At 44.3% G+C, this 27,919-nt stretch overlaps 1 protein-coding gene and 1 long non-coding RNA gene across 2 annotated transcripts in view; one reads left to right on the top strand and one right to left on the bottom strand.

The window, feature by feature from the left end:
- The window catches only part of LOC140216093 (uncharacterized), a 39,334-nt gene that overhangs the window by 10,390 nt on the left and 1,025 nt on the right, over positions 1-27,919 (bottom strand). The window lies entirely within an intron of this gene.
- Positions 22-27,384, top strand: LOC126542350 (D-3-phosphoglycerate dehydrogenase). The gene is made up of 11 exons (XM_050189391.3): positions 22-461; positions 850-1,001; positions 1,562-1,627; positions 3,712-3,865; positions 6,835-6,967; positions 8,871-9,019; positions 12,001-12,153; positions 14,932-15,070; positions 15,222-15,349; positions 18,863-19,088; positions 27,088-27,384. The coding sequence occupies exons 1-11, from the start codon at positions 327-329 to the stop codon at positions 27,243-27,245; spliced, it is 1,593 nt and encodes a 530-aa protein (XP_050045348.1). The 5' UTR covers positions 22-326; the 3' UTR covers positions 27,246-27,384.

Raw genomic sequence — 27,919 nt, 5'->3', positions numbered from 1 at the left:
GGAAGGCATAATCTGTGGGTCTGTGACGCGTCTAAACTGCGGGTGCCCACAGACACTGCCTTCCGTAGCTCTCTCGCCTCTGTCGTGTCGAATATTCGTGCCGTGGTTGGCTGCTTGGCGAAGGGCCGCTCGCTCGGACCGGTCCTTCCCCACTCTGCCCATTCGCCCCGGCAAACGTCACCCGCACGCAGCCACAGCAGTCTGTTGTATCTTGGGGGCTCGCATACACGCGTTCATCCGCTTTCCGTCAGACCACGTCGCACGCACGTACGCATTCTCCGACTTTTCGCATTGTTACCGGGAGTGGAACACTACAGAGCGGCAGCATGGCGTTAGCAATTAAGAAGGTCCTCATCAGCGACGCGGTTGATGCTTCCTGCGTCAAGATCCTCGAAAACCACGGCGTCCAAGTGACGCTCAAGACCGACCACACCAAGCCCGAGCTGCTGGAAGCGATCCAGGTACAGTGTACTAGAATAATCCGGGTAATCAACGAAACTGCAAGCGCATGCACGCTGGGGCAACGCCCCATACGTAAATCGCACAAGCTAATGCCGACTGCTTTTATTGAAAGTATACAAATAAAAAAAATCCGTGCGCCACGTTGTCTTTAACACGTGCCACGAACTCGTAGGGAGTCGTTCAGTTTAGTGTTATCGTTGTCTTTTGCGCAAGTAATCGGCCTGTTTCAAACGGGCCCCGCGAAGGTTTTAAGTGCACAGAACATGAAGGCGGCACGCGTGGCATCTTGTATGGCAGCAAAAGCAAATAAGCTGGAAAGTTTTGCAGTTCACGAACGCGGCTGTTGCTGGCTTTATTATTGTTTTGTTTTGTTTTTTCGCCATGAAGGGGTACGACGGTCTCATCGTACGATCGGCCACGAAAGTGACGAGCGATGTTATCAAAGCCGCGCAATCACTCAAGGTCATTGGACGCGCCGGCACGGGTGTCGACAACATCGACTGCGATGCTGCCACGAGACAGGGAATCCTTGTCATCAAGTGAGTGAGCTACACAGGGCCAACACAGATCACAAATGGACACAGATAAGGACGAAAGCCTCGGAGATGCGTTGATGATAGGACGTACCATACGCAATAACCACGAGGGCAATGTCCGGCAGTATTTTGCTATTTGCTTCACCAAATGCCGTTTTTGCGGCCCGTGCCGCACATCCAAACTGCCCTTGGGAAAGCTTTGAATACGATGATTAGCGTATACATAAGGGCCACATTAGTGTTGCTTATAAATTGTATTATGAAAAACACATTATATTAAATGGCGTACACAGCGTTACTCACAGTAGTACCTTCACACTCGCAAAAGGTAACATGAGATATGTGATCTCCATAAATTTTCACACAGGTCTAGCTGTACACAGTATAGCCAATTAAGGGATACAAGAAAATGCCACTGGTGAAGCAGCTGTAGGCAAAAAAAAAAAAGAAAAAAAACGCAATGGGCAACATACCTTATTGTGTCAGAGTTGGTGCCCCGTAACTGCCATGGTAATTGAGTTACGGAAACCAAATAGTCACCGAGTCTGATCGCTTTTTTGCAGTGCTCCTGGCGGCAATACTCTCAGTGCAGCTGAACTGACATGCGCCATGATCATCACTCTCTCTAGGTAACTATAAAGCCATTTACACCAGCATTTCTTTTTCATAGGATTGTTTTTTTCTGCCGTGTCTCGAGTACAGTCATATGGGTCCAGCCTATTTAAGAACTTGTACTGTGCAGGTTAATTTCAATCCTTGAAGAAAAAAAAAGAAAGTGTACAATCATTGCATTCTACAGGTACTAATATATGGGGCAGGAACTTGGAACTTAACTAGGAAGCTTGAGAAGAAATTAAGGATCGTGCAGCGAGCGATGGGACAAGAAAATGTTAGGTGTAACTTTAACTGACAGGAAGAGAGCGGAGCGGTGTGGGTCGGAGAGTAAAAGGGGGTAGCCAATATTCTAGTTTACATTAAGAGGGAAAAAAATAGAGCTGGGCCAGCCAAGTAATGCGGCGTGAGGCACCATTGGTCTATAGTTACAGAATGGAAGCCAAGGGAACAGAAGTGCAGTCAAGAGCAGCAGAGAATTAAGTGGTGTGATGAAAGTGGAAAATTTGAAGGTTTAAGATTTATTTTTATTTTTTTTATACAATGCAACGGACAAGAAGCCCAAGCAAGGTGAGCAAAATACAAAAGATTATATGCACAGAACAAGATGAAACAACATTTTTAGGCTTGTAGTGCAGCTCAGAACGAGCAAAAAAGGAAGGTGGAAGGGGTAATGAATAGGAACGGAGAACAGGGTGAGCACTCACCCTGTTCTCCGTTCCTGTTCATTACCTCTTCCACCTTCCTTTTTTGCTCGTTCTGAGCTGCACTACAAGCCTAAAAAAGTCATGACATACCAACTCGCCCAAACTGCCACACTTTTGAAGATGAAACAAGTGTGTAACACATTTTTCACACAAATTGTTTGGTCATAAGGTAGACGATTAAGAAAAATTTAAACTTGATTACAATACAACTATAATTAATACACGAAATAACAAGATTATTTACACAAATGATATACAGCTCACGGTCGCTGGGGGTATGCTTCAGTTAGTTTATTCCAGTCATCTATTGTTTGTGGAAAAAAAATAGTGCCAAAAAGTGTCAGTCCTTGCGAAAATTGGTAGAGAATGAGGGTATTGGTGTCGAGTGGGTCTGCTTATCAAGGGGGATACGTATTTTGCGGTGTCTAAGGCTAGCCTATGATTAAGTTTGAAAGAAACTTTAGCCGACTTTTGTTTCTTCGAATTTGTAATAGTTTAATGCCGTTATCGGTTAGTAATGCATTGGGGGAGTCAGTAGCCTTAAAATTACTGTAAATATATCGTACTGCTTTTCTTTGAATTCTTTCTAGGTTCTTAATGTTAATTTTTGTGTGAGGGTCCCAAACTATCGAAGCATACTCAAGCATACTCATAGCATAGTTTCCGAAAAGCAGCAGAGCAGATGGTATTTATGTGCAAATTCCATGATAAGTCACTCGTTAATGTTAAGCCTAAATATTTATAGCAGGCTACTTTCAGTAAAAGTACTGCAGCCAAATTGGAAGTGTAGCCTAAGGGGATCTTTTTTTGCGTTATGGGGTGATAGACACACATAGTTGCATTAAGAAGCATTCCCCATTGCTCACACCATTTCAACACATTGCCTAAGTTAGAGTTAAGGTCACATTGGTCAGTAATGAAATGAAAATGAAATGAAAGTTTATTTCCATCTTGTAAGGTACAGATGGGGGGTGGCGGAAAAAAGGCTGTCCATTGGACAGCTTGACAAATCCACCATCTCTCATTTGGGCAGAGGCAGCATCACATTCTTTCATTCATTCAAAATATACACATGTGTACCATACATACATAACATTGCACATCGTATTGCAATGCAGGTAACTTCTCTAAACAAAACACAATTGTCAGCAAATAGACGAATTTATTCTATAGTCTCAGATGGCTCAAGACAGGGGTAATTGCAGATCGCTGAGAGAGGCCATCATCCTGCAGTAGACATAAATAGGCTGCTGATGATGACTGTGCAATCAATGTCAAGCAAGCCATTTGATTTATTGATTGATAATTAATTCCACTTATGTGTCACTTATTCTGTAGGCCATATTATCATCGCTAGTTTGTAAATATCTTCATCTGTCTCATTGCTCTAACAGAGAAATTCCAGCTGCCACAATGTCTCTCAAAGGAGGCAAATGGGACAGAAAGACCTTTATGGGTAACGAGTTGTACGGGAAGACACTTGCTATCATTGGACTTGGAAGGATTGGCAAGGAAGTGGCATTGAGGATGCAGTCATTTGGAATGAAGGCAAGCATGAAGTTTCGGACTTGTCATTGTTTTGCATTGGTGTGCATCTTGCATGACCTGCAGTCGCAGCAACTGGTCACTTTTAATGGATAAAATTTATGCATTATGCGGGTGTCGCAACCTTCGTAGATACCTGCATATGCTTTGTCTTCTGAACACCAACTTTAGGCCTTATGCTGAATTTAGTGTTACTTACTTTTACTTGTTTTTTAAGTAATTGCATGTGAAACAGATGTACACGGCATTTGCTTTATGTCACTTGTGTGATGAACTTGGATGTTAACAAAGAGTGATGGAATGAAAAATGTTAGACGTAACGTTATCAGGCTTAGGCGTAACGTTAACGTTAATGGCCGGGGTAGTTGGAGAAGTACGGGAGAGGCCTTTGCCCTGCAGTGGGCGTAACCAGGCTGATGATGATGATGATAGACAGGAAGAGAGGTGTGGATCAGAGAGCTAACGGAGGTAGTCAATATCCTAGTTGACATTTAAAGAAGAAAAATGGAGCTGGGAAGGCCATGTAATGCGTAGGCCAGATAACCGGTACAGAAAATTTGGTGGGGTGATGAAATTGGGAAATTTACAGATGCATGTTGGAACATTGTAGCACAAGAGAGGGGTAATTGGAGATCGCTGGTAGAGGCCTTCGTCCTGCAGTTTACATAAGATAGGCTGCTGCTGCTGCTGCGGCTAATGATGATGATGATGATGATGACTTGTGTGATACCACTCCAGCTGGTGATCTTTCATCAGTCTATCTCCTCTGACAGTGCTTTCAAAGGAAAGGGAATCGCATGCCAAACTTTCATGTCCTCCGTTCCTGCTGTAATCGAACAAATGGCGCTTTCTTATTCAATGTTGGCCAAAGACCAGAAATTTAGCCAGAAACTCCATACACAATCCCCCTTTTGCAATGCATTGTGGCGCCATCGTGCGGTGGTCACGAGAAACAATTTGGCAGGCGCCGCTGCGTGCCACGACAGCAGCCCCACGCAAGACTCGTGACCAAACGAGTAGCGTGTGAGTCAAAAACCGAAGCAACGTATACGCGCCGTCATATTTTGTCATCATCAGCTAGCCATGGAGCCCGCTGGTGAATGCTTTGTTACCCGGAGGTTTCTTGAGCGTGACGAACGGACGTAAAAAAGCACTTCGGCAATGCTGTACAAGCTCCTTCTTGACCTGAAACCACTGCACCTGCGGTGTAAGGTGAATAAGCAGTAAAACAGTATGACTACGCACAAAAACGTATGACTCGAATAGGACATGAGGTGTAGTTCTTAGGGCAAATATGTTTTACCACTGCGTGTCTTGCTTTATGGTATGCCATACTGCTAGGCATGCATACACACACAGGCAGTGGGGAGGCCAATTGCATACAAAATTTACCCACATAAAGTGTGTGTGATTTCTACAAAAATGCCAAAAAATGGTCATAATGCCCAGAATCGGTGATACCTCTTGTTTGTGGGGCACCTGTCTACTTCTTAGAACGTGCTACGGTACGAACATAGCAGTCAACCGTGTCCGTTCTTCTTCTTCTTCTTCTCTTTTTTTTTTTTTTTTTTAACTGGTACATGTACACAAACAGCATCGGTATGGTCCAGATATCCGGGCGACAGTGAAGGTGCCCCAGAAATGTCACTTACACAATAAGACGCGCTACTTGACTGCAGAAGACGTCGCACGGGAAAATGGGCCTTAGTACATGCGGTACTACATCACGATTCACTAAACGAACATAAGCCTTTTCTGCGAGTAAATATCACTTAGTGCTGACAAGAATGACGAAACAACAACTAGGAACAATTGCTAACTGGCACCATCAGCTACTTCCACGGTGCTCACTTTCACACGTCAGCCCGGCAGTGCAGGCCCGCTTGGCTCCGACAGATAACTGCGCTGACATTACGAGCGTTCGTGTGCTGTAAGTGCACACGGTGTGAAGTTGCGAAATGACTGCGTTCTAGTGGCAGTTCCACAGAGACGATAGAAAAAAAAAGGAAAAGAAAGAACACTTCGCGTCTCACTCAGCGGGCTCACGTGAGCTCAGAGGTCGTTTGTTTCACTAGCTAAAACATATATTTGTTTCTTTTTCTAGTATATTTGCACGAGTCAGTAACGACAAAAACAGAGAGCATCTGCCGCTTCACAGCCCTAATACACGCTTCATGGCGCTGTCGATCGCGCTTTACCGATGGAAATTCGAAAAACGCATTGTCCTGCTGGAATGGTCACGGGAGGTGCAGCCGTAAGCGACACACGACATTGGCATCGTGTCAAATTTTGATGGCAATAATGTTCGAAAGGCATTCCGTGCACATGGCAGCGAGAATGGCGAGGCTGACAAGTGAGTGAAAGAACTTTATTGGAGGTCCAGCGAGGACATGAGCTCGTCGCGCAGCTGGCTAGTCCCACGTCAGGACCAGCAGTTCTAGCCCAGCAGCCTGGTTGCGGGCACGCCAGACAGCCAGGATTTGCTTGTTTACAGCGGGGCTATGCATAAGCGAGTCCCCCTCCTCCTTGCTAAACTTGGGGTGTCTCGACCCACACTCCCAGAGCATGTGTGCTAGAGTGGAGGTCTGCAGGATGGGCAAGCGTTGTCGCGATATAAGTCGGGGTAAACTTCATGTAGAACTGCCAGACACAGATATGTTCCAGTTTGTAAGAGTCTAAGAGAAAGGGCTTGTGCTCTATTTAACTGTCAAGTGCAGCGCCTGCCACAACTGGTCTCGACTCACTCGGAGAGACTCAAGTCTGGCCGTGCAGCGCACCTTCTAAATCGCTTCGGTCCTCAGCCGCTAGGGCGCTACGCATACGCAGTTCGGCGTCGCAAAAGGTGGATTCTGAAACATGGCAAGAAAAAAGATTTTCTGGTGTCTTGCCTCTGGGCAACTCTCATACATAATGGTTTAACAGTGATCATTATTTTATTGATGTAAGTGGCCATATTTTTTATCTTCTTTCAGACCATTGGTTTTGACCCCATTGTTCCCAAGGAAGTCTCCAGGGAGTTCGGAGTGGAGAGCTTAAGTCTTGATGAGATCTGGCCTCTGGCTGACTACATAACCGTCCACACGCCTCTCATACCTCAAACTAAGGGTGAACAATTCAACTTGTTTGGAGAGGGAGGGAAATGAGGGTGCTAAACTTGTTGAATAAGTATGCTGTAATGCTGGGTACAAAAATTGTCCCTTTGTATATATATACATGCACATGCACGCACCTACCAGATGTTTTTTCTTATGCGGGACACTTCAAAATGAAACTGTCATATGTAGGCCCCTGCCGTTTTTGCATATAGGCTACATGGCTAGGCAGACATTAGCCGCTAGAAAATTTTCAATGTTAATTTGCTAATTACATGAAATGTGCTAGTTAACTTCTTATTTACTAACCTCAGGGCACATGTTGCAATTGCAAAATTGAAAGCAGGTGTGAAATCACGTCTGCATAGCAGGAATTATAAGACTAGCACCACTTTCAAGATATCAATCCCCAAAGCCTTTTAAACAATGCCTTGGTGTTTCACTTAAGATCATCTTGAACTGTTAAAAGTACGCTTTTGTGTAACTGTTAATTGGGATGCCAATGTATTTCATAGTACATTTTAAGATCACCTCTCAGAAATTGTGCTAGTTTTAGGATTTATTCTAAGCAGACATGACTTGCCTGCTCCTTCACTATAATTTGGAGATTACATGTGCCCTAAGGTAAATAATTATAATGTTAATTAGCTCATATTACTTAATCAACAGAATTATTGAAGTTTTTTTTTTGCTGCTAGTGCTTGCCCAGCCACGTAGCCTATCTGCAAAAATGGCAAGAGAATACATATGGCATATAAAAAGTTATCTGCATAAGAAACAACGCTTGGCATATTATGAACTGTGGCCATTGGGAACATTTATGAGAATGAGCATGTCAGTTGATTAAGTGGATTTAGCGTGGATAGGTGACGTGTAAAAAAGGTACTTGAGGCACCTAAAAACTGGCCTTTTTGGATCTCTACAGAGGTTGTTTTAACACAGAAACTAAGCTTTATACACAGCTGTCGCAAAACCTACAAGGCTGCTTTTCTGCCCTGCAAAATTTTATTCACAGTGGGGATGCAGGCCATCCTCTCTGCGTTAGTTACGTGCAGCATGTAGCGTCTTGTCTGTTTGGCTTTCGCAAATGCCTGTGCTGCATGCCAGAATCGTCTTGCGATGGTGCTATTCAAATGGAAATAACATTATCTGCAAAATTATCAATACAGGGGCTATGAAATGATTGAACCTCAGTATGTAGGTTTTTACACAAGCTGAATGTGCACTAGCACATGCTACATTGCACCTAACATTTGCAATAAGGACGGATGGCACCTTTATTGCAATTTAAATTTTGCATTGCAGGAAAGCTACCTTGTAGGTACTTGCATGGTATATGACGCTTAGTTTCTGTCGTACGCAACCTTTGCAAGTCTGATGGAGGGCTTTGAAATGGCCAGTTGAACGTGCCACAAGTATCTTTTTCACATCTGGCAAGTCCAACTTGTCTATTGTGGTATTAAACAGGCTTCACTAGAGTAACGAAGCCTAATTATAGCTATCAATATAGCCTGCTTATTCTGGCAATGTAGGTTGAAGGCTGTGCTAAATTACCATTGCGGCATTGCCAGTGCAGCCTGAAACAACTGTGTGAAGATACTAGTAGTGGTTTGACTAACAAAATGCATATCAAAGGAGAGGACACCACATCAAGGGCAACAAAGTATCAAATGAAGTGACTGACAGATTCACACGCATATAGGTTACGTGCAGTGCGCCCCACAGAGGGAACACAAAATGTAGTTTCAACATATATTTTGTTGATTGCACATGAACAGTAGTTTTGTCAAAGTAAAATTTAGTCTGCTCATACCTTTCTTTCAAAGAAAGAGAAACCAGTGCAGCGGTTATATTAGTTCTCATGTGGCATTTGAAGCAGTACCTCATACCAACCCTTCATTTTCCTGTTATTGCAGATCTCATTGGCAAAGCTAGCTTGCAGAAGTGCAAGAAAGGGGTGAAGGTCGTGAATGTTGCCAGAGGTGGTATTGTCAATGAGGATGACCTCCTGGCTGCCTTGGAGTCTGGTCATTGTGGCGGAGCTGGGCTGGATGTCTTCGTTGAAGTAAGGCCTTCCACACAAGGCTTACCCAAATCCACTAATCCTTAAAGCAGTTCAAATTGGTTCAGGACAGAGCATCTGATGCTGTAATATTTGTTGATCAGAAGCAGAGACCTGCTAATATAGCATGAAGCCTGTTTCTAATACTGCAGGCACTCCTACCAAAAAGTGCTTTCATTGACTGAGAAGTTTTGGCTTAGATCTTTGATTTACTTGTATACAGTCTTGGTGTCATAGTGATTTTCATTGGCAGCACAATATTTGCATTTGATGATCTGATTGCTTTCCAATTATTTATTTTTCTTTTCCCCCTTTGTTTAAACATTTTATTAATGCACCTCTTAAAATTTCACTTGCCTTTCGAGACATCTAAATAGTTACGCAGCTGTGGTGGTCACTGGCAGAGTCTGTCTTCAATGCGAATACCGGTGGCTCTTGTCGCAGTCGTTACTGTCGCCACTCTTACCTCTGCCTTTTCTTTTTTTATAGGTAACACCAATATATATTTTTTTTCTGAAGAAAGCATTGCACTGAAAATTTTATGCAATACATGAAAGCAAAGCAAAAGGAATCTGGTTTTCAGGCATAGAACATTTATTAACGAGATTTATATAATTAAACATATAAATTGCCAAAGCAACATTGTAGAATAACATCGAACAGAACTTGTAAAGATGCACTTGTATATAAAAAGAAAAAGAAATGCTAAAAAATGTTTGAAATATACAGAATGTTTCGCTATCTAATAGCCATCTGTTCTATGGGAGGTCAGTGAGCTATAGTCTCACTGGAAGAGAAAATAAAAGTAGCAGCAGAAAATGGTGCTCGCGGAAAAAAATTAATGAATATATAAACAAATAAATGAAAGAAAGGAAGATTTAAAAAAAAGACGAAGCTGAGCAACCCAATTAGAAATAAAAATAACCAGGTGCTGTTGCCTGTAACTTGAAATTTAGCATAGCGAATAGTTTCTAAAGCTTCCTTTGAAACGTTTATGCTTATTGGTTGCGATGTCTTGAACTTGTGGTTGAGGTATTATTCTCTGTATATTCTGTCTCGCACAGCACGGAAATTTGACTCCAGGGTGTCGAGTTTAAGTTCATCAAAGTTATAACCTGGTTGGTTTAAATGCTTGGCGACGATGGCTTTGAGAAGCATTTTAGCTGTGTTGGCGTGATGTCCATTTAACCTGATGTTCATTGATTGTCCCGTTTCACCTATATATATTTTCTTACAGAACGAACATTAAAGCATATAAATTACATTGGAACTAGTGCAAGTAAAGCTAGTTTTCATTTTGTGTGTAAGCTATTTGCAGTGCTATTAATTTTAAGGTCACTTTGAAGGTGCCTGTAGGTTTTTTACCTGGGGCGAGAACATTGTTTTATTACGGGGGAATGATGTTGACTGGTTTTTGCGTGCACTAACATGTCTTTAATGTTTCTGTTAAGGCGATAGGTCACAGTTGGCAGAGGAGCATGAACTAGCAGTGCACCTTAAGTTCTGGGTTGATTTCCATCGTCATCACTCTCAGGATCAGTCGCATGAAAAGACAGTAACCTCTGACTCGCTGTTGCTTGACCTGTCAATTAAATCTGCTGCAGACGCAGGGGAGTTGCAAGATCTCCAATGTTTTGAAGTGCACAAACATCTTCAGAGCTCGTTCAAAAATTGCCACAATGAGGGGAAAAACTAGATCTATAAAAAACTAACCTTTACTTTTCCTGCTATGTGTGCAGTGTGTTCATGCGCAGCGCAAAGGTCTCAAAGTGCAGTGTCCAATGGATGCGGTAGGGAAAACGTTCAGCTACAGTAGAAGGCCGAGAGCATAATCTGCGAGGACAAAGGAGCAAAAGGCCTTGCGTGTGCTTTGAAGCACTCAGTTGTTGAAAGTAGCTGGGGAGTACTCCTTGGGAATGCCATTGAGCTGAATTATGCAGAGCACTGTGGCTGCATAACGTTTGAGCACATTCATGATTGGCAGTGTAGGAAAATGTATAGCCAAATGTAGACTCTGAATAGTACTATTCAGTCCTTATCTGAATGATTCTGCTTAGGTTGTGCACCTACACGTTGTCCATGACTGAGCACAGATCAGAAATTATAATTTAGCATTTATGTAACAGTTTACCTTGGAAAAAACGCAGTAAACTTGTCAGAACATTGACTCAATAATCTTTTTAATTTGAGCCAGTATTTGCACACATATAGTTCTTTCAACTTTTTTGGAGTGTACGGAGTAGAAGGGCTTTGAGTTTATGCGTTTTATGTGTTCTGAGTTTTTGAGTTTATCTTCTGGAGCTTGTGTCTGTTTTGCATGTACCATTTAAGTACCTATCGCTCCTCACACTTCGATTATTTAAGATGGCAATACTCTTTTTTTCTTCTTCTTGATAACTAAGTGAATATGTGATGTGGACAGATTAATCTTATAAGCCACCATGGCAAGCTACCTGCAGCTAGCCAAAAGCACCTGCCCAGGTGCAGTTTTTGTATTTTTTCTAAGTTTCATTTTGGAGCTAAATTTAAAGTTGTTTTTTGGGGTGCAAGAAAGTGGTGAGGACAGGAAGGGATATTTCATACTTGGGTTGCCCGCAGCAGCTTTTACTTGATACATACTTTATGCAATATTTTCTGAGAACATAAGCAAAAGAGTTTTAAAGGGATTATAGTCAGATGATTTGAAGATCATGCTACTTTTGAACATATGTAGTCCATATTCTTTTATTTCATGTGATGGGATGCGTTTCATTCTGGGGAGGTGATATCTGAAGTTGATAATAATTAGGCGCACCTACTACCTACGGAAAATATTGACACCTGCAGTATGCTGCAGTGTTTAAAGGGCCATTCTGATTATATTGCGAGAATACTTTTGTTGTCTTGGCTAAATCACAATAATGCAACAACTTTAATTGCCTTTTCTTTTCTTTTTCCTGCTGCCTTTGGTACCTTACAATATTTATTCATGATTATACATGCAGGAACCTCCCAAGAACACCAAGCTCATTGACCACCCAAAGGTTGTCTGCACCCCTCACTTAGGTGCCAACACCAAGGAGGCCCAGCTGCGTGTGGCTCAGGAAATTGCTGAGCAGTTTGTTGCCCTCTCCAAAGGACAGACTGTTCCAGGAGTGGTGAGAGCTACTGTTCGCACCACATCTTGTGGCAATTTATGTGCCTCTCTCTTTTTTTTTTCTGTGAACAGCAGTTATGAACTAGGAAACTGGTCGAACGTATCCATCTATCAACAAAAGTTTTAATGTTTCTTGCAAAACACAAGAAGGTTGCAGGTAGTGTCGTGAATTGAACCAGTGCTTCAAGCCAAGCACTTGTGGGGGTCTGATAAATCAAAGAAGTACCAACAACTGTGGGTCACAGTCACAGGTCCCCTTCAGCTGTCACCTCACATAATCCAGGGTGCATGTTTAGCCTGCAAAAGGGCACAGTGTGCTGCGTGGCAATAAACACAGTATTGCCCTAAGTTATCAGTAACAGTTTATTCGCCTCGGATGACACACAACACTGCATAAACGGCCAATGCCGGGGAGGTGCGGGAAACAAAAAAGCTCTTGTGACAAGAGAAAAAATACAGACAAAAGGGGCCACTAGCCTATTGTTGTGGGAGGATGGCTCCCCGCAACTCGCTGATACCGAAAAATGTCCCTGTAGCTATGCTGCATACTCTCACGATGACCAGTGGGCCCCCTCGTGAGAACTATACCAAGCTTAGCTGGCTTGGGCCTTCAACAAGTGCGGCTCTGCATAGTACAACCACACACGAGCTCTAGGCACTGCTTGTCGGCTTAGCATTCATAAAAGGAGCAGCACCAGGTACAAGGAATGCCATGGGTGCAAGGCACTGTGGGCGAGCTCAAGTTGGAACAATGCCCAAAACAAAAGGGCCTGTGGATAAAAGGAAAAACATGTATGCTCCTGGTGTTGCCCGAGAGAAAGAAGCTCCCTCGCCAGAGCCAGCGGTGTTGGTAAGGCCAGCAGTGCGAACGCCACAACCGCAAACTGGTTGGTGGAAAAAGCCACCCCTAGCAACCATCACTGGTGGAAAGGGAGAATCCTAGGGACGACAGAGTAGGCAAATGCCGGCTCAAAGGCCCGGGACGCAATTCAATCCCCCAACACTTTAACTGCTACTCCACTGATGGGTGTTGGGCATGTTGAAATAAACTTGGATAACATTTTAGTGCTAGCACACAAAAGCAAATGGGAAACTTATACACCATGATGCAATAGGGCATTGTGGTGTCTACATGTCCCTTTTGTCCTTGCCTGCTAGTGCTAAAATGATATTTAAGTTCGCTACTCCACATTCACCTTACACTTTGAACAAGTGTCATAAGCTAAAGAATGGGCTGAACATGTCTGTTTCTGGAAGAGAAGATTCACTGGGCTGTGCAGAATGATACATGGAGAGGAGAAGAGGGCTTGCCATGAGGCCAGGGATGAGCAATTAAAGAAAAATATAAGTGTGAGAGACAGTGTCACTTTGTTACTTGCTAACAGCGGAGTATGCAGTCATAAATAAAAAAGACTTGCCACTGAACCAGATGACGGAGAGGTGCAGCTAAAGCCTTCACATCAACTGACCAAAGCCAAAAATCCAGAAGCCTAATAATTAACAGCCTAGGAGCACATGCGTACTCTTTGAAAGCACCATGGCAGAAGAGGGTGCCACAACACGAATATAAGTAGACTGAGGAATGAAATGAGCTACTAGTTATTGGTAATGTAAGAGTAGCTTAAGCCTGCCAGTTTTTGTTCATTTGTTCTTGACAGTAAATTAGGCTGGAGCACACCAAACCATAAGAACTGGATGTGGAATGGTTAATCATCTATGTTTATCCAGTATGAAACACTGTAATCATTCTGCGACTGCAGCATACTAATTCCTAGAACAGTCACCATGGCGCACCTTGCTAGCCAATATCTTGAATGAAATTTGGCAAGCAGTCAAGGACACAAAAGTGCAAATGAAGCATTCTCATTTGATTGTGGTCACATTGACTGCCCTACATATTTTGTTTATTTACTTTTTTTGTGTATGTGTCATGTGTTATCAACCCCTGATACCATGCTGTTACCCCAGCTTTATCAGCATGGCAGTGTCATGCAGGCAGCAAAATTTTTTCATCAACCAGCATGGAGCTAGCATTGTTCTAGCAGTTTACATTTGCGGCCTTCTATGAATGTGGAGTTCTGAATGAATGAATGTGGAAAAACTGAATATGATATTGAGTGAGGTATATAAAATCTAGAGGGCAATTGACCAGTTCATGCTGCTGCTGCTACTTTTCCATTATGCCAGGTGACCTTCGATATGTGTGGTTACTGTGCTAATGGAGGGGCAACGTGCTCATAATAAGACGCCGAAGTTGTTGACCATAATTGTCACGTTGAACTGTCAGACAGTGCCGAAACTAGGATTCTGAAATCTAGCTCTTCATTGGGCATATGTGTGTCTAGGAAAACAAGTAACACTTTATAGCTTGTGCTATTAATGGAGTAAACCCCCCCCTCTTTCTCGCGCCTCCTCCCCGTGCCTCGCGTACGCAAGACGGTGCACTTCCGGCCCTCTTTCCTCCCTCCCTCGCACGCGAAATATTGAGCCGCGATCGTCAGCTGACCCTCGCAAGTCAGTTGCCAGCCCTTACTGACATGGCAACAGTCCATTTTATACCCCCGATTTTGACAAAAATTGCCGCTAATTTCGTCCGCTGTAGCCGATAGTCCATTGTAGCATGGTTCACAAACTTTGTTGCATTAATAAAATAGGCAGACCAAACTAAGGTGAAATATGGCCCGTTATATCTGAAAGTCTGTTGTATGTGGGTCCATTGTAACAAGCGTAGACTGTACATGCGGACCAAATGGTCATGTTTTGTATACTGGTTACTCAGGTGAATGCTCCATCACTGTCCCAAACACAAGTTCCTGAGAACAAGCCCTGGGCAGATCTCTGCATTGCTCTGGGAAAGATTGCAGCTGGGCTGGCAGGCTCTCTGGCATCTGGACTGCAGGTTGAGCTGACTACAAGAGGTGATTGGTGTATTTGTGATTGTTTCATTCTGGGAGCAAATCTTTTTGAATACACAAGCTTCAGTGATGCACACTGCTCTATTGTTTACAGGTACTTTTTACACTTTGTCTCTTTTTGTTCATGTGTGTCTCTCTTTCCCTTTTTTTCCAGGTGCTGGGCTTGAGAAGAAGGGTCAGTTCCTCACATCTGCAGCTTGTATTGGCCTTCTGAACCAATTTGGTCAAAGCCATGCTAACTTCATCAATGTCACCGTGCTTTCATCAGATGCTGGTATCAAGGTGTGTTCACACATATCGCCTTTTTAAGATGAGAGTGAATTTATTTGGTTTGCTGCATTACCTCTTGACAGACTCAAGACCATCTGTGCTAGCCATGTCATTGTGGTTAGGTGCCTGTTACGTGTTGGAGGAGTGGGACATCTCCTCTGTCTTGCTCCTGGCAGGTACATGGACTATCCCATAGCAACAGGGGAGCCATCTGTGCTTGGTGTTATATAGGATGCTTTCATTCCCACTTACTGACCAAGGAGAGTGTTGCTTAACTTCAAATATCAGATGAGAACCGTCAACCATCATATTCAGCACAACATGGCCAGTGGTCACTATGTGCAGAACATTCCTTTACAAGTGCACATGCTTCAGCCGTGCTAGGCTGTGTTTGGGCTCAGATGAAGGACGCTATCTCCAGCTCCATGCACAGTCTGTGAATTTTCACTAGCTGACGATTTAACAAATGAATGTAGAGTACACGCAACTGTTAAACAGAGAAGCCCTTGCTGATTTATGCAACTTTTAGTATTGCATATCAAATACAGTGTCTGCAATCTCCTCCTCCTAAGCCTTTAGCAAGCTTGCAAAGATTATGCTTGGGAGTTTCCACCATCCAGGACCCTGCAAACACACCTGATCTATCCCTTTTCTCTTATGGCGTAAATTTCTGCATCAGATCTTTTTTCTTTTAGTTTGTTGCAAGGCACATGGAGAATAATTGAAATTCAGCAATGTAAGATCCACAGCAATCAAAGCATGTCAACAGCATACTTTGTTTTGTACTAAAACATGACATCATCCATTGTGCAACTTCTCACGCCACTACAGAAGCACCCTTACACATGCTATGGCATGATGTCAGGTTTGCCTTGCCTGCCCGCCTTTCATCCAGACCCACACTTCTCCATTGCTACAAGCCTTTACCAAACGTTTCCTACCCCATCACTTCACAGAGTGTTTCAATCCACTAGCTCTTACCTTATTCATATAGTGATCATTAACAAATTTCAGAAGTACACTGGAGCTCTCAGAATTTCACTTTTGCTGCTTTTTTTCCATAAGAGCTCCTCATAACTTTTTACATTTCAACCCGGTAACATTTATGGTTTCTATCGGTAGTACTACAGATACTTGTCATGTCTTGTGTGGTTATCTTTTAGTCACTGTTTAAAGGGGCTCTGAAACACTTCTTCAACAAGGTAAAGAAACATGCCCAATACCATATTTACTCGCATAATGATCGCACTCGCGTAATGATCGCACCCCTGAATTTTGTCGTCAAAATTCGATTTTTTAAAATTTCCAGTGTAATGATCGCATCTCGAACTTGCCGCAGCGATATGTCGTGTGCCAAGTCTAGCTAATAATGATCGCGCTTACCATCTGTCGAATGCTATGTGAACGATTCTTCAAGACAAACCAAGCGGTCTGCACGCACCAAACATACTTAAGTAGATGCCTCATTTCCTTACTTTCATCACTTTCTGCACTTCCATGACTAAAAAAAAAGCTGCAACTAAACTTGCCTTTATTATGTCTAAGCTTTATAATGGTTGTGGTCAACAACAACAAAAAAGGCACCTTTCAATTCTTCTCATCTGCACTCGTGGGCACGCCACAAATCGCGAGCGGCAACGACAGTAGCCACCAACGATAGTAGCCACGTTTACACTGATACGTTAAAATTGTTACACTGATACGTTAAATTTTTGTTTTGGTGTCCCGCAGCAAACGTGGGACGAAAAAAAAATTTTTTTTCTTTTCACGGGAAATTTAACCCGCGTAATGATCGCACCCCTGATTTTGCGTCAATTTTTCTGACAAAAAAGTGCAATCATTATGCGAGTAAATACAGTATGTATACTATACTTCTCTGAACATACTGGCCAGATATGTTGCTGCATGCAACAGGGAACCTACAATCTCGCATATTAGATTGTGTGCTCTCTATTTCAGCCTTCTGAAGACAGCAGTTTTTTTCCAGACCTTAGAGGACATCAGCAATGATGTGACATGAAGTGCAGTAGCCCATAGATGCCAACTATTGGGCATACACGTGCACGCCCTTCCACATGATTTTTAATGGAGAAGCAATAGTTGTTAACATGTCCTCTCCCCATTGGTTTGTGGTGCTTCAGTGCTGTTTCCAGATGCCAGCCTTGAAGGGTTAAACCTAGACCACACGTACGCTTGCGGACGCGTGCAAGCTCGCATCCGCGTGCCCACGCATGCGCAGACGGTGTTACATGGCTCGTACATGTCGAAATGCGGCGTGATCTCAGGAAACAGCTCCTCTCTGTTATCACGCGCTTGGGCTGCCTTGCGTCTGCACGCCTGGCTACGCAGCTACGTTACTGTACATTCAACTCTCAGTGAAGCAGATTTATATCATGCAAGAAAGTGCTTCTTCTTTCCTTATTGTGCTGATCTAACAGCTATAAAAATCTAACAATTACGGTTATATATGTCGAAGCATTTTGAAGCACTGTCAATAACTAAGTACAAAGTGGCGTCTGCTAGGGCGTCTGTGAGTGGGCGCTGTCGCACGTCTTTGTGGACGCGAGCTTGCGCGCGTCCACTAGCATATCTGTGGTCTCTGTTTTACAATAAGCATGCTGTGGTAGGAACAAAAGAAAGAAAGGAGTGAAAGACGGGGCACAGCCCTGCTCCAGCTTAGAGGAATTGATGAGTTGAGGTGGAATAAGAAAATAAATGTTACAGTCAATATTATATTACTCATATCAGTTCCTTTCAAAACATTATTGGGACTCTTCTTGGTAGCTTAGTGGCTGCTGAGGTCACGGGTTTGATCACGGCTGCAGCGGCTGCATTTTGATAGAGGTGAAATGCAAAAACGCAGCCCAAGTGGTCAAAATTTAATCTGGAGTTCACCACAACGGCATGCCTCATAATGCTATCATGGTGTTTGGCCACTAAAACCCCTAATTTTAAGTTGTAAACATTTTTGAGAATACTGTATTTCTTAAGGAAGTGTTGCACCCCTTTCTGCCTGTTGCTTAGTTTCAAGGAAAGGTGTTTCAGTGCCCCTTTAAGCTTTGCACATCTTTCTCAAACTCAGCCTTTCCACACAGTGTGCCAGATGGGCAAGACACCTTGACTTAAACTTTAACAGCTGATGCTATAAGACATAGAAAATTTATTGGCATTTCATTGAATGTTCACTAGGGCTTGTAAAAGCCACAGCCCATGCACACAGATGCTGAACTGCCAGCACATCAACATATGTCACCTCGCTCTTGGTGGCTCAAATAATTGCCACGGAACTCTGCGGTCGTGTTATAGTACCAATCAAACCATCGATAGGGAAGTGGCAGCCAACATTGGAAGGCAGCTATTGCTACAATAGGGACAAAGATAGAGATGTTGATGGCTCTTGTGGTATTGGTTGATGGCCACAATTTTCATGTGTGTTACGAATTGAACAAAAGGCATCTCTACACTGTTGCCTTAAATAAGTAGCTGCCATTTGGGTAAACATTCTGTGCAAAACTCTGTCTGCAGGCTTCCCACAAGCATGTGCCACAAGCAGCATTTGGCGAGGCTGAAGTTGTCCTGTCTGTGAAGAGTGGGTCTGTGGGCCACACTGTTGTAGGCACCGTGAGTGGCCCCACTCTGCTGCTGTGCTCCTTGGATGGCGCTGCTTTTCAACCTACGCAGCTTCTGTCGCCTGGTGGCATGCTGGTTGCAATAGGAGACAACAGCCCGAACACATTTGCCGAAGTCATCGGTAAGTGCATGTTGTAACTTGTGCAGCGTCCCATTCATTGCCTGGCAGCTTTATGGGAGATGCTGAACGTTCGGAACGCCAACTTCAGGCAGCATGCTCGAGTGAGGCTGTCGTAATTGGGAAGCAGTTCAGACACCTGGGCCAGCTTCCACAGGACAGGTGGCGAATCGTCATTGTGTACCACGACAACGTCTCCAACTTGTAGTCGTGGTGGCAGCTTCGGTGTCGCCTCATGTGCAGAGTGCAGAAGCAGCAAGCACTCCTTACGCCAGCGCTTCCAGAGATGGTCTGCTAAAGCTTGTCGATGTATGTTGAAAGTTGATTTGGGTAGCATGGATCCCAACTCGTGAGGCAAGCACATTGCACATTTGCCAAGAAATGTGAAGGCGCCAGTGGCCTTCCATCACACGGGCCCCCGTGGCTCGACATAGCATTTGTGCAGGACGTGTATATCCGCTTGTGTTGAGCTTTGTTGAGTGTTGACCATTGACCGCTGTGCGCTGGCGTTCATTCCGGAAGGGCAAAGCTTGTGCCTCTGTGTCCTGATATAGTTTCGTATTGTCATGCTTGTACTCTTAGAATTACCATCCAGAGCACATGAAACCATCATTGGAAATGGCCTTGAGCCTCATCTGTTACTCTTGGACAGTCTTGTAGGAGGTGGACATTTCTTGCCTTTGGGAGTCTTTGTGATGCCACTATTGGATTTGGGTTCCTTAGGCACGTCTGTGGCAGCTGCTTTAGGTGGCGTTCCATGATCGGCAATCTTGCTACTCTTGTGTCTCTTGAAGTCTTCTGTGTTCTTTGCATTTCCCTTCTCTTTCTTTCTTTCTTTCTTTCTTTCTTTTGCTCTAGCTGCATTTCTTTCTGTCCTTCTTAAGCATGGTGATGGCTTGTTCTCTGGACAGGAGCACTCTTGTATGGGAGCTTGTTAAACAATGAAGGAGCTGTGGCACTGTCCCAGGCCCTTCCATTAAGAGGGGAGCTTCGTACTTGTATTCGTTACCTTCCTGAGCTATGTCTCGTATGCTAACTCTGTTCAGGTGCAACATCAAAGAACTGTCTGCTTTCAATGATGCATTGTCTCTGGGAGGCTCTCCAGTACCAAAGACCAGATGTGCTTTGTGCAGCTGAACCTTGGGAGAAGTCATGAAGGGTTCTCTGAACAGTCCATCCAAAACGGGTTTCCACTGCAGTAACTTGAGGCGATAATCGAGATATCTCGCCAGTTACAACATCCCAATAGATATCGGAGCCAATGAGAAGGCTGATCCCGTTTTCTCGGAAAGTAGCTGCTTCAGGACTTGCATCACCGTGAAAAAGGCCGAGGTTTGTGATCATGGTAAAGATTGCGCCATCCACTGGTGGATTGCTTACCGCAGAAATTTCCGGCACTTTGAGGGCATCTATAGTGGTGTCATTGGTATAGTGCTGGCTCCAGAATGTGATGGACACTCGGTTATATGTAAAAGTCACAAGGCGATGCACTTTCCCAAAGGTAAATAGGTTGAGGTGCTCAATGCCTTGAACAGGACAGTTAAGATTTCTAGCAGCGCCCCACCGAACAAAAGTGCGCTGGCTGCCCATGTCTAAAAGTAACCGCAGCAAAATTGACCTTGCTGGTGCGACAGCCCAAGGTCTACCTGTCTGTAGGAATACAGGCGTGAATCTGGTGCTACTCGTTGACATGGAAGTTGCACGAGGCGGTGCGTCGATGGATTCCGGCAGCCTGTGCATTGCATGGACGGTGCAGATGCATTGCCCAGACACTTTGATTGATTTTGACTTGGAGTGCATATATTGCACAGTGACGTCAAGTATTTTCCAGTAAAGTAAGCATATCGCAAGTTTCTAACACTTCGGCATTCACTGGTGATGTGGTTGCGCTTGGCTCAGTGGAAGCAACACCTGCGCACCTGAAGCTTCCTGCCTTTTTCTTCTGAAGTGAGTGATGTGGAGCGTTGCTGACCTGTATGGTCCGATGCATTGCACAGGAGGCAGGGACGCGTGCACGGCGATCTTACTTCAATTGATAAAGCCATTGCAGAGGGCAGGTTTAGCTCAGGAGGTTGCGATTCCCATTGATAATGCCACTGGCTTGCATATGAGCTGGCTTGGTCGAGACAGCCTTCCTCCCTCGCCTCGACTTGACTTCGTAGGAAGGTCATAAGATGTTTCACTTGCTGGGACTTCTCTTCTGTAACCGCTGCCGTGTCAGCGTGGTTCGACGAAGAAGCCTCCTTCAGCTGCTGACTGTACAGGATACCAAGGTCATGTGGTAAGGCCTTCATGATGACGCGTCACAGAACAGCAGCATACTCGTCTGGTGAAATGCCATGGCCCCTCCAGTGCGCTTGTGTGGAAAGTGATCTCATTGTAGAGGTTTCAAAGCTTGTTGAGATCTGCTGAACTACCAATGGGTGCTATTGTGAGTAGGTGGTCCAGATGGTCATGGACCAATATGTCACGACGGCCAAACCAGTCAGACAGCACCTTGGTGGCAACATTGTGGGTGGCCTCGGCGAGGCAGATACTCTGAATTGCCGTCTTAGCTGACCCGGACAGGTATGTCTGCAGATATTTAAATTGGTCTATCTCGCATAGTGAGTTATTGCTGTGAATGCTTGCCTGGTACTGGTCCCAAAAGCCTTGCCAGTCATGCCGCTCCCCAGAAAACATTGAGTTATGTAGCTTTGGCAGGGCAATGCAGGAGAGCGATGCCACGGGCGACACTCCGGGTGAGGCGGAAGGGGCAGCTGGGTATGGTGTCGAGTAAAGTTGTGCTGCAAGACTCGTGGTGGAGTCGACGGGGACAGGATTGATTGGTGGATGCGGCTCGGTGGTGAGGCGCATGATTTTATTGGTAAAGGTGACCTTTTGTTCGTACTTAAAAGCTGTGGCCAAGTCTGCCTCCAGGTCTTCATCCATGAGCGTAACTTGTGTGGCACGGTCGAACTTGATGAGCTCCGCCTGCTTCGCTAAAACGAGCTTGAGATGCTGGTGCGGCGCTCGTGTAGGGGTGGCCTCATCTGTCAGCAGGGCATCGATCATACCAATGGCTTTGGTGATGGCGCTCCGGGTGAAGCTGTGCTTGGTGCGAAGTTTCTTCATTGCTGGAACTCGAGGGCCAGACAGCAGGGTGGGTTTCATCACCACTTGAAATGTAGCAAACGACGACAAGGATTAGACCCAGACCCAGACGTCTGACTCCTCCATCATCTGGCAGCAACTGTGTGAGCACTGCCTGTGGCTGATAATAATAATGATGATAATGACCTTAATGTCTTTGGCACATAAGCACTCTGCCGCTTGTGCTTGGTGCACCTTCTTCTTTATTTGCAACACTGTCAAAGGCTTTTGCCTCAACAAATAAATGATTGCTTTATGAATGTCATGTTGCTACAAAAACCTTTACAGCAGTAAAATAAGTTTACCACAGTCACTAATGGTGGCAATAATTAAGACATGGCATGACATGACAAGAACTTTATTGAGGTCCTGAAGAGCTCGCGTCTTGGGGGACACGGGATGAGCCGATGGCTTCACCCGTGATGGGACTGGCTGGCCGAGACCCACCGCAACATCATGGGCCTTCTGGACGGCCTGGAGTTGTTGATGTTCTGGTCACTTCAGGGCGGATTCCCAGGAGTCCTTGGTTTGAAGTGAAGAGGCCTCTAAGGCAGGGCACAGCCAGAGCATGTGTTTGAAATTACAAAATTCGTATCCGCAATTGCGGCATTCCTGTGAGTTTTCCTCGTAGATTAAGTGCATTAAGTGAGGGGTAGGGTAAGATCTAATCTGTAGCATTCTAAGCGTAGAGGCCTGGGCCCTGTCAAGCTTGGGGTGTGGTAGGGCGAAGGTTCTACGGCTAAGCTTGTAATGAGTGGTAATCACATGATATGTATGGAGCAGGTGTTTTCCTAAATCTGTGGGAATTTCTGAGGCCCCAGGTTCTGCTGTGCGGTTCGTGAGGTCACACGCAAACCTATGGGCAGCCTCATTCGGGTTAATCGCATTCGGTACAGTGATGTCCCTTAGGTGAGCAGGGAACCAAGAAATGTGGTGATATCCCTGCTCTTCACTTTTGATAGTGAAGTCCTGATCCTGAAGGACCTTGCTTGTTTCCGTTACCAATCCGGACGAGAAGGGGCGAATGGCCGAGCGTGAGTCCAAGTATATAAAGGCTGGCTTCTTACCACTATTAATTGCTAGAGCAATAGCAGCCTCCTCCGCCACATGGGACATCTTCACCCTCACAGAAGCTGCGCTAATGATTTTTCCCTTTACGTCCGCCACTGTTATGAAGAATCTTTCTCCTGTGGGATACCGTGCTGCGTCGACAAAAAGTGCATCTAGCTTGTGTTGATGTAGTGTTGATGTAAATTTTGTAGGATTGCCCTTGTTCGTGCGTTCCTCCGGCCCACATTATACACGGGATGAATGTTACGGCGCACAGGGTCTGTTACAAAGTGAGACCTGGTATCTTTGCTGAGAGATTTAGTAGGTTCAGGGCTATACCGGGGTTCAGTGCCGGCCTCCTCCAGGATTTTAAGGCCAGGTTTAGTCGCAGAGAGTCGAGTGATTTGGGCTATGCAATGTGCTTGAATAATCTTATCAACAGTATTGTGGATTTCCAGGGCCAGCAGCCTTTCCATGCTAGCAGACTGTGGCAGTCCAATGGTCCTTTTGAGTCCCATTGAAATGAAAGAGTCAAGCTTAGTTTCAGCTTGTGTCCATTCTAAATAAGGTGCAGTGTAAGATACGTAAATTAGTAACAATGCCTGAAAGGCCCGGATGAGATTGTCCTCCTTCAATCCTTTCCTTCACCTAGCTACCCTAGCAATGAGTTTCAGAACACAGTTTGCCTGTCCTGTTAGATGGCTCAGAGCTTCTCTATTATGTCCTTTGGAATTAATAGTTAGCCCTAAGATTTTAACAGAATCAACTCTGGGTATGCACGTGCCCACTTTAGTTTTATCTGAATAGGAAGTGATTCCAGTGGTGCTAATCCTTTAGTTTTGCCTCTTTGTCTCACTTTCCTGTACAGCAGTAGCTCTGACTTTGTGGGAGAGAACGTCAACCCTGTGCTAGCGAGGAAATCCTCTGCGATGTTAACAGCTTCTTGTAAGCTTTTCTCTAATCTGGCTAGCAACCCTCCGGGGACCCAGATGGTTATGTCGTCCTCGTAGATGACATGCCGTAAATATGAGATGCTAGCCAACCTCTCGGAGAGCCTGTTCATAGCGCTATTAAAGAGCAGGGGTGACAGCACCGACCACTGCAGTGTGCCGAGACAACCTAGAGGGAAAGGCCCTTCGGTAACCATCCCAACTCTAATGAACGCCATGCATTCACTAAGGAAGGATTTAGTAAAGTTAAAAAATCTGCTGCCGAGATTGAGCTGGGATATCTCACCTAAGATGTGTTGGTGTCTGACCCTGTCAAAGGCCTTAGCCAAGTCTAGGGCCAGAACGCCCATCACGTCTCTAGTGCAGTTATCAAAGATTGATTTCTTCAATAGGAGCATTGCATCCATTGTGGAGAGGGAAGGTCAAAATCCAATCAAGTTGTTAGGAAAGAGGCAATGTCGCTCAATGTGACTTGATATGCGATTATGAACTACATGCTCCAGGACTTTGCAAAGGCATGAAGTGAGCGAGATGGGCGGGAGGTTTTCCATACTAATAGGCTTCCCCGACTTGGGAATGAAAACTACCTTGGCCACCTTCCATTCATAAGGGATTTGCCCCGACTCCCAGACTCGTTTGATCTCATTTGTTAAAATCTCTGTTGCCTTGTTATCCAAGTTCCTTAGAAGTTTGTTTGTGATGCCATCTGGTCCTGGAGCAGACTTGCTATTGAGGTTAAAGAGGATGTGTTTAACCTCTAATACGGAGAAGGCTTCGTCAAGGAGTGGGGTACTCAGCCCAGTGTATTCCGGCCATGGGACCTTCTCTGCCTCCCTGCATGCGTCACTGCATGCATCACTGGAGATGCAGCACTGGTGCTGACACCTCACGAAGTTGTCTTTAAACAACATGCATGGGACTCTTAATTATTACTTTCCTTGGCAATAATTAAGAGTCTCGTGCATGTTGTTTAAAGACAACTTCGTGAGATGTCAGCACCAGTGCTGCACCTCCTGTAGGGATGTTAGAGCAGTAAGCACACGTTGGCCAGTAGAAGTTATCCATTTGAGGGCACAAATCGCAAGTGTGCACACCAATCTTAAAGTTATTTCAAGGAAAAACTACACAATTCACAGTTGCACTACTTGTCGCACGTAATTCAAGTGCTAAGGAAAATGCAGAATACACATTTCATTCAGATCTGCATACCTAAAAATGTTGCCAGAGTACATGTGTGCTGCCTTCAAGGCTCCCAGAGAACTGGAAGAATGCCAACATTATACTAATCCACAATAAGGGAGGGAGACATTAAAGAATAGAAAAATCATAGGCCCATTAGCTTACTTCCAGTATTGTATAAAATATTCAAGATAATTTCAAATAGAATAAGGGCAACACTTGACTTCAGTCAACCAGGGGAACAGGCTGGCTTTAGGAAGGGATACTGTAAAATGGATCACATCTATGTAATCAAACAGAAGAAATCTGCAGAGTACAATCAACCTCTTGATATGGCTTTCATAGCTTATGAAAAGGCATTTGATTCAGTAGAGATACCAGCAGTCGTAGATGCATTACGTAATCAAGGAGCAGAGAAGGCTTACATTAATATTTCGAAAAATATCTATAAAGATTCCACAGCTACCTTAATTCTCCACGAGAAAAGTAGGAAGATACGTATAAAGAAAGGGGTCAGACAGTGAGACACAATCTCTCCAATGCTATTCACTGCATGCTTGGTAGAAGTATTCAAGCTATTAAATTGGGATGGCCCTGGAGTAAGGATCAACGGCAAATATTGCAGCAACCTTCGTTTTGCAGATGACATTGTCCTGTTCAGTAACTCTGAGGACGAGTTACAACTGATTGAGGACCTTAACAGAGAGAGTGTAAAAGTGGGGTTGAATATTAATATGCAGAAAACAAAGATAGTGATCAGTGAACTCTTGTTCCCTGGCAAGGGAACAAGAGTTCAGGATTGTGAGGCAGCCTCTAGAGTCTGTGAAGGAGTATGTTTACCTAGATCAATTACTTGCAGGAGACCCTGATCAGGAGATGGAAAGTTAAGAGTAATAAAAATGGGTTGGAGCGCATTCAGCAGACATTCTCAGATCCTGACAGGAAGCTTACCATTATCACTAAAAAGAAAGGTGTACAATCAGTGCATTCTACCGGTGCTAACATATGGGGCTCAAAATTGGAGACTGACAAAAAAAAGGTTGAAGACAAGTTAAGGACCGCACAAAGAGCGTTGGAACGAGGAATGATAGGTGTAACGCTAAGAGACAGGAAGAGAGCGGTATGGATCAGTGAGCAAACGGGGATAGCGGATATTCTAACTGATATTAAGAAAAAGGAATGGAGCTGGGCAGGTCATGTAATGCGTAGGTTAGATAACTGGTGGACCATTAGGGTTACAGAATGGGTACCAAGAGAAAGGAAACAGTCGAGGACGACAGAAGGCTAGGTGGGTGATGAAATTAAGAAATTTGCAGGCACAAGTTGGAATCGGTTGGCACAGGACAGGGCTAATTGGAGGTCGCAGGAAAAGGGCTTTGTCCTGCAGTAGACTTAAAGTAGGCTGTTGATGATGATGATGCTAACCAATAAGTGTCTTAGCAGCATATCTCAACAAATCAACCAGGAAGCTACACTTGACTTCAACAGTCATCCTCAGATGGTTCTTGCTGAATTTTTTTCTACCGTATGCCTGCATGGAGTTACATTTCTCTATTGAAACCCTGCACTTCTTAAAAGCAAGAATACTGCTTGCATGGCGCATTGTAGAAACCTGGTGATATGTATGCTAATTTCAACGTACACTTAATATTTTCTGCTCATGCAAACTAGTGATAATTTTGCTCTTTCAGGTGCACTTGTGAAAAACGGTGTATCGGTGCTGTCAGCTTCGTGTACCACTGGCCACGAAGGAAAGGCTTTCTACCTCTTCAGAACTGGCTCCCCTGTCAAGGCACAGACGCAACCACCAATCACACCATTGAAGTTCTGGACATACATCAACATCTGAAGTCATAAAATTCCACCAAAGCAACGCAGCTGTATTTTGATATGCTTGTTTAGTGCACTTTTACGCACCAATTCTTGATACGCTAAGGCACATACAATAAAATTTATATAAACAACGAGCAATAAAGAGTTCGTGCTGATGTGTGCAATTGTTCTCATTGAACTTTATTTTTTAGTAAAGGATGATGCTTTGGCCTAAATCTGGAAATAAGGAATATTCAGGGTAAGTGGGCGTGGGCACTAATAGTCACACTCAATGAAGCCATCTTCCTGTAAAAACCCTGGAAACGTTTCTTTTCCAAAATATTAGCTAGCTTCGGCTTTCAGAACAAGCTTTATGAACGAAAACATCTAAAAACACTATTGTAACTACTATGGACATAACGTAGGCATAACGCTTGCTTTGAGCACGCATTGCATTGAGTTAACTGCGCTTTCCTACTGTTGCAGTCACCAGATGCAACGATGCAACTATGATCGTAGCTTATACAAGAGGCGATGCAGCTATGGCATGATTTATGTACTTCCGAAGAAGTAGTCGACGATAGCGCGCCTGGTTTCACTTTCGTTTTTCTCGGATGATAGCCGTTTCGTATGCGTAATATTTATCCGCGATAAAAAAGTGCGTTTGCATTCACCTGGTAAGCTGAGTTTTATTTCATTCGATTTAGCTTT

This window comes from Dermacentor andersoni, chromosome 2 (genome assembly GCF_023375885.2).
Source record: "Dermacentor andersoni chromosome 2, qqDerAnde1_hic_scaffold, whole genome shotgun sequence".
Lineage (NCBI taxonomy): Eukaryota > Metazoa > Arthropoda > Arachnida > Ixodida > Ixodidae > Dermacentor > Dermacentor andersoni.
Note: the sequence above shows the minus strand (reverse complement) of the source record. Positions and strands in the feature narration are given on the sequence as shown.